A 12453-nucleotide genomic window follows, 5' to 3' on the forward strand; every position below is an offset into this window, starting at 1 on the left:
GGGGGGGGGGGGGGGGGGGGGGGGGGTTCAGACGAATAGTTCGTCATGAAATGAGTTCTGGTTTTATCGTGGTTTAACAATACGAGGAAAAAAGACAAATAACATTTGTAATTTTCTCGATTAGGTTAGAATGTGGATGCAGCGAACAAATTGTTAATTTGTAAAAATAAATTAAAAAACTCGTAAAATTTTTTTTTACGCATTTAGTCTCTAGTTCGGACATATTTGATGAAATAGTGACAAAAAATATTTATTTCCAACAAACCAATGTCTAAAAGAGTTTTATTTAACGGATGAACTAACACTGACTAATGAGTCAAAAGTTGAAGTTTGTCTCCACCTAGTGTTCACCTGCTGTCACTGTCACTTTAAATCGCCTAGGACTTTTCAGGGCAAGGATCTTTTGTAGATATGGCCCATTACATACCGCATAAAATGAAGAATTTAAAGTCTAGTCTATAATAACATGCGTGTAGTACCATATTAATGTATGTACATACTTATTTGCATAACGTTATGGTGCTTGCATTAAAATCCATTAATTTATGGAGGTACAGATTTATATACTTGCACATTGCATTGTCATTTCATTTATATATAAGCATATATAACTAATATTGTATTTTATTAGTGCATATTTAAATTTAAAAAATGAGGCCAAGATAGTACAGTTGCATAAAAGCAAATATTTACATTTATTAAAATTGGTATTTGATTATTAATGACATCAATACTGACAATTAGACAGCTTAACAAACAAAACATATACATCACATTTCATTCTACATAACACTGTACGTGAATTTAGACAGAAAACTAATGATGCAAGTGTCATTGTTACATCTATATATTCAGAAGTTCATTTCCAGTCCAAAGTCACTGCGAGTTTTGTTCTGTAATAGTTTGTGCGAGTCCTTTACACTGAAAAAACGCATCCTGGCAGGGTTCACGACCCAGGAACGCCTTCAACATATCCATGCCATCCACTGAACCGCCTGCTTCCAGAACCACACGCCTGTATTCCCTGCCCACCTGTGCGTCAAAACACACACAGACACGTTCATTTAAGACGGCAACATGACACAAAATATTTAAAAAATATGAATACATAATGACCAGATGGTGCTATTTATATCTGGAATTTGTAATAATGTCATTTACTAATTAAATCTAAGAGTACCAGTGTAATCAACTTCCTCTAAACGCAGTGCAGAATCATCCTTCTACAATACTATGACACACACTCATTTGCACAACAATTGTATGAACAATTTTGCTCACTGTTAGTTCTATTCCTGTGGAATCTTATTATAATTAATATTTATTAGTTCTTAGCAGATAATCACTCAGACTCTGTCATCAGCAGTTTCACATAATGAACTAACATGCATTATGCATGAACTAACACTCTTATCACCCTTGATAAGAGTCTGCTACAGCCCGTAAATGGAATATGAATGTAGTAACGCTGGTAAATCAGTCATATGGTAACCATCATCTGCTATTATGATTCAGTTATTGATGACGGATCTCTATTATAATGCACTTTGCCATGATGAGACAAAAAATGTGAATCACGTGTTTCTTTAGTCACGCTCAACAATGAAAAAGTAAAATAGCAAGACCCAAACCTTTGGATTCAAGATTCCTTCCTTTTTGAAGCGACTGAAGAAGATGTCCATGGAGTAGACTTCACTCCAGAGGTAGCTGTAGTACTGACCGTCATATCCTCCGGCTAAATGACTGAAACTAGCCGTCATATTTGTGCCTGCAGAGAACACGTGGAAATAAATATGAAATTAATGTTACAATTATGCTAATATTCAAATATTATAAACACATTGAACTAACATTAGAACATAACATTTATTTGACGTCATAACATATTTTAAATAAGATTAAATAAATAAAGCTAAGACACATTTTACTATATATAGTAAAATTTTGTGTCAGAATTTAGTTTTTTATGACCATTTTCCATCATCTCTCAGACTTTTAGAATTTAACAGTCAGCGGCCAGTTGCATAAACTTAGCCTTTATGTTAAGACAGTGTCTTAAGTACGAGTTTGACCAGCTAGCAGTTAGCCAATAATTTAGACTAATCTATGCTTTTATGTAACTGAATTGTAAAAAAATTATGAATAGTCTTAAAGAAAAAATTAGATGACTAACTTGTAAATCCAGTCTAGACCTTTTATGCAACTGTATCTAAGGGGCTGTTCACACAGAATGCGTTGTTTTTTATTTTTTTTATGAAATGCGGAATCAAAGTAGTAATTTCAAAAAATACATTTCTTTTTTTTTTTTTTACTTGATCATCGTATTTTTATAATGCTGTGTCAGATTTATAAAGAAAAACAGTGCAGTGGATTTTAAAAACACATTCTTTGGCCATTTACATAGAAAGATGCACGTTACAGGGCAATCGAATAAAAAAAAAAACACAAATTAAATGAAAGAAAAAAAGTCTAGAGACATGATTGAATTTCTTCAGTGTGTCATGTGCGAGACACTGCAAAAGACGTGAGCGCAATGGTCAAACACAGTCGACTAGACTTTTGTTCTTAAGCCTCGTACACACCGGGATGATTATCACGCGCGCTTATCGCCGACGTTTTTCGACGCATCTTTTGTGTTCATACCCAAGTTATTTTCGTTGGCGATGATCCGAGTGAATGTGCAAATTCACTCCCTGACATTAGATGGCGCTTAATGAAAAACAGAAATACCCCGGTACACATCAAATCCTATTTGATCTGCAATTCCTCTCCATAACAACTCCCTCTTATCGAGATTTTTGTAGTCGCTGTCGCGTTTGTCATAAAGCCCTTTGTGTTCAGACACCAATGAGACCAGCAACTCTACATAGTTTTTTACTGTAACTTCAGCTGCTCCAGGAACGTGAACAAAAGCGCCAATCTCATTGGTCGGCCAGTTTTTAACGCGGCGCGTCAAACCAAAAAAAGCCCGAGGCGTTTTTAAAAAATTACGCTTTTACGCCTTCCATTTTGCGCGTCGGTGTGCACACTCACATTGGCGCCCATTGTTTAGTCACGAGGCGTTAAACGTCGGCGATAATCGCGTGCGATATTTGTCCCGGTGTGAACAAGCCTTTAGATCGATTTTACTTTAAGGTTCACATAGAATGCATTTTTGGGTTTAAACAGATACACTCAATGTCTAGAGATGCATTTTTCTTTTAACTTGATCATCATGTTTACAAAGAAAAACTTTAGAAAAGCAGCACAGTGGCTTGCAAAAAGGCATTCTGTGTGTGAATGGTCCCTAAGTGGAACGAAAAAGTTAAACTTCTTTTAACTTGAGCGCCATGTTTTCAGCACACTGTGTCATGCGTGAGACACTGCGGAGGACATGCGCACGCTTACATAGAAAAAGACTGGAAAAGCAGCGCAGTGGATTCAAGGCCCCTAAGAGTTCTCTATGCAGATGAGCTCTAACTTCTCAGCATGTGAAGTGAGCGAGAGCTGCTGAATGCTGGGTAGTCGTTGATGTGTGAATGTGCTCAGAGTTGAGGTGTCAGAAGCGTGCTGAGTCTGCGCATGTGTTTCTGACCTGGTGTGGCTGGGATTCCCAGGATGTCTTCGCTGTGCTTGGCGAACTCTGCTGCAGTGTCCGCTCTGTCTTTAGTATGGAGCGTCTGGTCAGCTTTACTGAGAACAATCTGCCGGAGGTTCATCAGACCTGCAGACAAACAAACATATACTTGAAAAACAATACTTTTGTAAAGATTTATCACTTTACCACAAATATCTACAGCATATATTTAAAGTAATAGCAAAAGCTGTCAGCAGCTCAGAAGAATGTTATGAGTGTAACCATTATTGTTACTAAAAGAACTGACTGGTTACAATAATGAAACAAATTCCTCAATACTTGGCCAATATCAGTAACCAATAGTTTATAATATGGCTAATAACCAATATTCTTTAAACAAATCTGTACTTTTTTTCTTTTTACACACAGCATTCAGAATTATCCACTCTAAATTGAAATCAGGCATCAAAACATTATAAAATTATAGTAGAAAAAATTGCCTTGCCAAAATAAACAGAATATTTTTTGCATTAAGAAAACTAAGCATATTTTAAGACCATTAAGATTTTTTTGCATTGTGACATTTTAATGACTATGCAAATTAACTCCCCAAATAAATAAATAGGACAACAGTGACATGAATCTAATGAGAATCATTACTGAAAATAATAAGAAAAAAACCTTTTTGAAAAAAAAAATCTTTTGGAACAATTAAGATGAAATGTGTCCGCAATGTAATTTCTTTTTTTAATATTTTTATTTTGTATTCAAATGTGACAGACATGTTTTGATTTAAAAAAATAAAAACGCTCAGAAATGATCCAATATGCTTTCAATATTGACATAATTCAATCTATGCTGATTTAAAAAAATTTTTTAAATAAAACGAATTGTCTATTGGCCAATACCAATTTCTTCACCAAAATATTGACCACCAATACAATGAAACAGCACTGGCCAAACATTTCACTAAACAGGTTGATAAATCTTACCTTTAAAACTGAATTGAATTTCAAATGTGATGGAAGGCACATATATGTTACTTATTCAAAGCTCAAACATATATTTTAGAACATACAGATTTTATTATACAGACAGTTATAGAGATGTCGAGAATGTGGGGTCAAATCGGACCTGTGTTGGCCACTCTAGATGCAATGAGTTTATCCAGCAGACTGTCTGGGATCGGGCTGCCATCTTTGTAGTGGCGGGACATCCTCCTGAGCGGCTCCTTCTCCCAAACCCAGTTCTCCAGCATTTGAGACGGCACCTCCACAAAATCAGTCTCCACCTGCGTCCCACTGAACTCTGCGTAGCGGGTCTGGAACACAGAAAATCACATCTGGTACCACTAGTCATATTTCTTATTAATTTGGGATTTTCATTCCGCGTGGTCTCAAGACTTTGAGCTCTGCTGTATGTGAGAATATTGCCGTACCTGGGAGCAGAGCTCATGCATGACATGTCCAAACTCATGGAAGAAGGTCTCCACCTCATGGTGCTGCAGGAGGGAAGGCCAGCTGCTTGTGGGTTTTGTGAAGTTGGCCACCATGGCAGCTACAGGCATCCTACGATTCCCATCAAGCCCGAGACATCCTGGCTGGAGCCCAAAGCATGCAGCATGACCATACTTACCCTCCCTGAAGAGTATAACAGACCAATAAATATGGATCAGGACTATTTCAGGTCATTACATCAAAGGCCATGGAGAGGGACATGAAGTATTCATCAGATTTCATCTGCATGCGTCGGGCTAGTTTAAGTTAGCAGCTGTTTAGTTTAGCATGAATTTCCAGACCGGTTCCAGTGTTATTTCAGTATTATTTATATACTTTTATAGTATTTATTACTATTTTGAAGTAGCTTTTATTTTTATATCTTCATTTTAAGTTTAGCAATTTTGTTATGTGCTTTTGTCATTTTTTTTGTTTTTTATATTTCTATTACCTTTCATTTATTTTAATTCTGTTTTAGTTTGAGTAACTTTAGCAATTTTTGTTCAGTGAACTTCTTCAAAATTATTTTTTAATTTAGTCGCCAATGCAATATTTCTAATAAAAAATTAATGCAATATTAAATAATAAAATATATATAATATAAATATTTAATATAAAGTATATATATATAATATATTTAATGTAAAAATAATATAAATATCAATAAATAATTTTATTTTATTTCAAATAAAGTGAATAAAATTACTTTTAATAGTTTTCGTTTACAATGATAACACCTGGTGATTTATGGGTAATTGACATATAAGAGTGTTTATGATAATAAAAAAGGAAAAATCTTCTTCAAATCTAGTTTAAAATATGTGCCAAGTCCTCAATTGCTTGATTTCATGTGGTTTTTAAACTTTTAAACAATTTTTAAGAAAAGTTTCAATGTAATGTCTCTAAAAATGTACTAAGTAATAACATATTTTCCTTACACCTTGAACACACCATAACCATTATTTTTCTAATCATTATTTATTTAAATATATTTTTTCAAGGTAAAAAGTTTCTACATTTTTTTTAAAAGATATTATTTATACGTATATTACCTTTTTTTTTAATTAAAAATAGACTTGTTTTTAGGAGTTGCACCACAAGACATTTCACAATTGAACTAGCTTTGCCTTCTCATAAAAAGGTTAAATTATCTGATATTTTAAGAGACATTCAGATGTTGAGAAAAAGTGATATGAGGGTCTGCAGGGTCCTCTCTTATATGATCATTTCCTGTTTTAAGGTTTTTTTCAGCATGTTGGTTGCACCGCATGACTTTGATGGACCAGCATACAGTAGCTATTATATTCACCAGCACAACTTGCTGAAGGTTGTCAACCAAGGAAATTTTGCTAGTTAGCCAAGACCAATTAGATAATCCAAAACATAACACATGCTGGCCATTTCAGCACAGAAAGAAAGACTTTTCATCTTGAATGGCTTACCTGGGATGCAAGTCCAAGTAAAACTGTCCGATCTCCTCTCCAGTCACAGAGTCCAGTACGGAGTAGAGTTTGACGCTGTCGTGCCACACAAGAGCGTCCTCCACCCGCTGGAACCTCAGACCCAACAGATCCTGATAGATGTTCAGCAGGCCCTCGGTCACCACCTCCAGAGGGAAGTACTCGATCAGTTTGTCCTTATCCACCGCAAACTTCACTTGTTCCACCTGGTTCATGTAGTAGGGCATGTCCCACGCATGGAGCTGTCCGTCAAATGCCAAGCCCCGCCTCTCACAGTCAGCACGTTTGAGTGACAGCAGGTATTGCCGCTCCTGCTCGCCCACTGGTCTCAACCTCTTATACAACTCATCTATTGAGCGTGAAAACATTTCGGTTATATAACGGTCATGTAGACATGTATATTCATGTAGAAACTGCAACAAAAGAGCTAAAACACCATGAGCACCTGCCTAAGGCTGATGATACACTGGGCAACTTTTTTGAGCAATTTTGCCGGACAACTTTTTGAGCAATTTTGCCGGACAACTTTTTTGAGCAATTTTGCCGGACAACCTTTTGAGCAATGGCAATTTTGGGAAATGTTGACGTCAGCGGGCAACCAAGTGAGACACAGGGCCCACTATCTAAAATATCCAGATAGAAATTTGTTGCTCATTCTCAATGGGAAAGTGCCCAAGCAACATTGCTCAAAAATGTTGCCCGGCAAAATTGCTCAAAAAGTTGCCCCGTGTATCATCAGCCTAGTATGTTGTTGCTGCCAAAACAGCTCTGACCCACCGAATCAAGCCTCTATAATAGATGCCCTGAGGTATCTGGCACCAAAACATTAGCAGCAGATACTTAAAGTCCTGCAAGTTGTGGGGTGAAGTGACCACTGGACCTTTTGTACCAGAAGAGCATCCCACGAATGCTTGATGGCATTGAGATCTGGGGAATCTGGGCAAGACCTCAAACTCGTGCTCTTCAAATCATTCCAGAACAACGTGTTCTGGGTGGCAAATTCACCCAATTCACTCATATAGCCCAGAACTTTACACGAGCCATTACGAAATAATCAACTTGATTTGCTTCACTTGTGAGTGCTCATAATGTTTTGACTCATCAGTGTATGTTCAGTAGGGATAGTAATATATGTGTATATATTTAACCTCATTATGTTGTTGTTGCAGGTGTGGGTGGGTGGGTGTGTGTGTGTGTGAATGAAAGAAATTAATACTTGTATTCAACAAAGATGTATTACATTGATCAAAAGTGACAGTAAATACATTTGTTACAAGGTTCTATTTCAAATAAATGCTGTTCTTTTGAACTTTCTATTCATCAAAGAATCCTGACAAGCAGTATCACTTTCCACAGAAATATTGTGCAGAGAAAAACATTTTAACATAGATAAGAATAAGAACAATTATTAAAAATTGAGCACCAATAATAATTGATAATAATTAAGCAGCAAATCAGCATATTAGAATGATTTCTGAAGGATCATGTGACTCTGAAGACTGGAGTAATGATGCTGAAAAATCAGCTTTACATCACAGGGATAAATTACATTTTAACATATATTCACATAGAAAACAGTTATTTTAAAGGGGTCATATGATAAATAATGTTCTTTTTAGCAGCATCATATGACCCCTTTAAAATGTAATAATATTTCACAATTTTAATGTTTTCGCTGCAGTTTTGATCAAATGAACAAGAGATGTTTTTCATACATCAAAAATAAAATCTTAGAATCTTACTTATATCTGCTACAATGTTATTAAAACATTAAATGTCAGAATTTTAATGTTTCTTCACGTGCGCAGAGACTTGGTGATCAGGTGCTATGATGTGATCAGAGCTGTTTTCAAATATTTTTGAGTGCATAATGTTTACATGATTTCAGTAAATTTGTGTTTTGATGGACCAATATTGTTTATCGAGTCAGATGCTGATCCTAATATCTACAAAACTGCTAAAATCAAACAAATATGTATCATATACCAAGTTTTATTCAGAACTCACTAAGCAAATCCAAAATAATCTTTTGGAAGATTTTAAAAATAAAGGAAACTACCAGTTTGCCGAAGCTTATACAGGTGCATCTCAATAAATTAGAATGTCGTGGAAAAGTTTATTTATTTCAGTAATTCAACTCAAATTGTGAAACTTGTGTATTAAATAAATTCAGTGCACACAGACTGAAGTAGTTTAAGTCTTTGGTTCTTTTAATTGTGATGATTTTCATTCTAATTTATTGAGATGCACCTGTATATTTGTCTATTAATACATATAATTTGTATTACAACAACATAAGTAAACCTGCCTGTAATATGGTTATAAAAATAAAAATAAAGAGTCTAAACTACAATATAAAAGAGTCATAATCTACAGCAAAACACGACCAATATCCATGAGGCGAGTCTCAGGCAGATGACATCATAAATCTGTCATGTCACTTTAACAACAGAACATGATGACAAGGGTCACCAAACGGCCCGTCACTCCAGACTTAACCTGTGCGTGCCTGAATGAAAGCGCTGATCCGCAACAGGAAGAACCCAACAAAAAGAGAAGAGACATACCAAGAAATCGAGCCACATTCTCAGAGTTTTTGGCCACGGTCATTTCCAGCACATAATTAGCATGACTGCTGAAGCCCAGTAGTTTGGCTAGCCTTGCCCGCAACTCAATCAGCTGTTCAAGAATAGCAGTGTTCACCTGGAAACATTGAGCAAACGTTAAAGGGTTAGTTCACCCAAAAATGAAAATTCTGTCATTAATTACTCACCCTCGTGTTGAAGAAAACAAAAATAAAGACTTTATTCCACATTTTCTACGTCATCACACCGGATCTGGGTCAGTGCCGCCACACACGCTCGCGTCATGATACTGTCGTGAACGCGCGTCCAAAGTCAGATTTCATCAAAAATATCTTAAATTGTGTTCCGAAGATGAACGAAGGTCTTAATTTTCATTTTTGAGTGAACTAACCCTTTAATAGTGCAACCAGAACATGACTTTTAGGATTCATTATAGGACTTTTAGGAATCATAGGATTCAAAGTCTCGTTAAAAAAGCACGAGTTGAACCTACATCTTTGCACCTGCTGTGAAAGGCCATCTCCATCTTCCTCCTGGTTTCGGGAACATGACATCTTTTCATCAGGGGGAAGTAGTGCGGATACGCAAGGGTGACTTTATACCACCCATCTTCTGCTTTCTCAAGACCGTTCACGTAGCTTTCTGCAAGACCCACTTGAGAAGGGATGGAGGAAAATTGTGTCTGAGATGAATTCTCTACAAGAGCTGTTATATTAATGAAAACCATGCTTACCGAGATCTTCTTGCGAGAACAACAGTACTGTATTTTCCTCATTCAAATTTTGGTTGAAGTCAATGGAGAGTTCACTAATTTGCTTGGAGATTGACTTGATTTCCTGAGTGAAAAAGACTAAACATTGAAAGACCAATAAAAATAATCAAGAACTAGATCTGCAGAATTTCAAGGACAGTAAGGATTTTTCTGCTTGCTCAGTCAGGCCACGAGAAGCAAGGCGACATAAAATAAGAAGTCTTGTTTTCTGAGAAATTGATCAAAATGTAGTGAGTTTATGATTAAAACAAGAACAAATATCAGCCAATGGGGTCAGAAAAATCTTAATTCAAAGGGGAAACCATTTTCATACCCTACTGACCGATGATTGTTCTTGTTTAAAGCATAAACACACTTAATTTTGTTTAATTTCTCATAAAACAAGACTTCATATGTTCAGTTGTATCTTGATTTAAGGATGTGTAGATATTTGCATTGGAAAACAAAAATACTGAGGAGGATATTCATTATTTGCAGTACATGCAACATTTAATGCCACGACTTTATGAATTTAAGACTTTCTGCTCCGATTTAAGACTTTTTTTAGTTTTTTTTAAATTATGACTTTTTAAGACCCACAGAACCCTGCAAAGTTAAAATTGCTTTCTTTTTAAAATAATTTAAATGTATTGATTTAAATCTACATTTATCATTTTAATATTATCGCTTAAAATTAAGTTGTTTATATGTATAAACAAATATGTTATACATGATTTTAAATGTACATTTATTATTTAATATTTCTTAGAATCATTTTAAAAAATTAGTGCTGTCAAATGATTAATCGCGATTAATCGCATGTGTACTGTGCATATTTATTATGTATATATAAATACACACACATGCATGCATATTTAAAAAAAATATATGTTACGTTTGTATATGAAATATATTTATATATAATATAAATTATATGAATATAAATATGTAAATTATGTAATTTTCTTCAAAATATATAGGTGTATGCATGTGTATTTATATATACATAATAAATATACACAGTGCATGCACATATATTATGTAAACAAAAACGTTTATTTTGGATACGATTAATCGCGATTAATCATTTGACAGCACTAAAACAAATATTATTATATAATTTCTAAACATATTTTTTCAGTGCCAAGTTTCTTTTTGCAATAATAAACCCTGTTTTCTGGGTTAATAAATAAATAAATAATAAAAACTAAAAATAAAACACTTGCTAGGATTTTAGAAGCAGATGCTTGGCTGTTAATTTCCATAATGAGGCTGAGTTACACACCAAAGAGTTTGTTCAAATCACTTACTTAAAAGTATGAGCAATAGAAATAGAGACACTCTACTTAAAAGAATCATATGTGAATTCATCCGCACATACAAGTTTGTAGTAAACAAGCAAAACAAACCTACTTCTTGTATATCCTTGGACAAGTGCAATCCATTCCGTTTCCCTAATTTTATGAGTCGTCCCAGGAATCTCTCCGACTCAGGCAATAAATCACCAGATTGTTTTTCCTGTAAAGATAAAGTGGGAAATGCTGAGCCTCATGCTGTGAATGCCTGTAGTTATGTTTACTGCTGCGGTTCTGACAACGGGCCAAACCTACAGTACATGGGCCCCACACACGCTTTCCTGTGAATGGAGACTTCCACAGGGTCACAACGAGGACAGTGAGTCCTCCATACTGGCCTTCAGAAGAAATGGTGTGATCATTTCATTACAGCTCAACAGCCCTGGAGAGAGGACAGCCTGAAAATAGTCTCCTGCTCACTCCAGAGACAGACTTCCACTGAAATTATCATTTCAATTTGTGAATTGAGCAATATGAAACAGCTTCGGATAAAGCCTCAATGGGCTCGGCCAACACTGCCAAATGCCTAATTTTATGGGGCACCTCTATGAAACTGGGCCTGTCGCCAACTCGCCAGATGACTTTTTAGTACCCAGAGATTAGGCTCTCCATTGAGTGCTGACAGATTAATGCTGATATTAATTACCTAATATGACCTCCAATCATAAAACGGCAGCACAAGTACATTCATTCAAGACAATAAGCATGTAATAAGCAGGTGGTAACAATATTAATAATAGGGTTAAACATTTAAATACTGGTTTAAATTAACTTTGAAAATGGAATGAGATGGAAAAATACAAATTCTGTTCCAAACCCATAACATTAGTTCATCTTTGAAATACAAATGAAGATATTTTTAATGAAACCTGAGAGATTCCTGTGCTCTATTTAAGGTGTATTACACCACAACTCTCACACTCCATGGAGTTCATAAAGATATTGTAAAAGTATTACATTTGAATCAAGCGTTTTAAACCAAAGCTGCGTCTGATATCGCACACTGTTATAGATGCTACATTTGACTTGAAACTTGAGCCTAAATAAATTAAAATACATTTGAACCTTAAAGGGTTAGTTCACCCAAAAATGAAATGAGCCTATAAATTACTCACCCTCAAGTCATCCTAGGTGTATATGACTTTCTTCTTTCAGACGAATCCAGTCGGAGTTATATAAAAAATTGTCTTTGATCTTTCAAGCTGTTTAATGCCACTCAGCGGGTGTTGCATTGCTTCAGTCCAAAAGAA

The 12453-nt window shown here is 35.4% G+C and overlaps 1 protein-coding gene across 3 annotated transcripts in view; it reads right to left on the reverse strand.

Moving 5' to 3' along the window:
* Positions 1-731: 731 nt before the first annotated feature.
* The window catches only part of LOC107705053 (thimet oligopeptidase-like), a 14724-nt gene continuing 3002 nt past the window's right edge, over positions 732-12453 (reverse strand). For all 3 annotated transcript variants that reach the window (XM_016508177.1, XM_016508176.1, XM_016508178.1), the window contains exons 4-13: positions 11262-11366; positions 9831-9933; positions 9591-9751; positions 9080-9215; positions 6495-6861; positions 4995-5196; positions 4691-4877; positions 3575-3703; positions 1632-1768; positions 732-1032 (exon numbers count right to left, since the gene is read on the reverse strand). In XM_016508177.1, coding sequence (XP_016363663.1) covers positions 877-1032; positions 1632-1768; positions 3575-3703; positions 4691-4877; positions 4995-5196; positions 6495-6861; positions 9080-9215; positions 9591-9751; positions 9831-9933; positions 11262-11366 — 1683 coding nt within the window. In that variant the 3' untranslated portion in view covers positions 732-876. The remainder of the gene's footprint in view (positions 1033-1631; positions 1769-3574; positions 3704-4690; positions 4878-4994; positions 5197-6494; positions 6862-9079; positions 9216-9590; positions 9752-9830; positions 9934-11261; positions 11367-12453) is intronic.

Source organism: Sinocyclocheilus anshuiensis, unplaced genomic scaffold, assembly GCF_001515605.1.
Source record: "Sinocyclocheilus anshuiensis isolate Anshui unplaced genomic scaffold, SAMN03320099.WGS_v1.1 scaffold95, whole genome shotgun sequence".
Lineage (NCBI taxonomy): Eukaryota > Metazoa > Chordata > Actinopteri > Cypriniformes > Cyprinidae > Sinocyclocheilus > Sinocyclocheilus anshuiensis.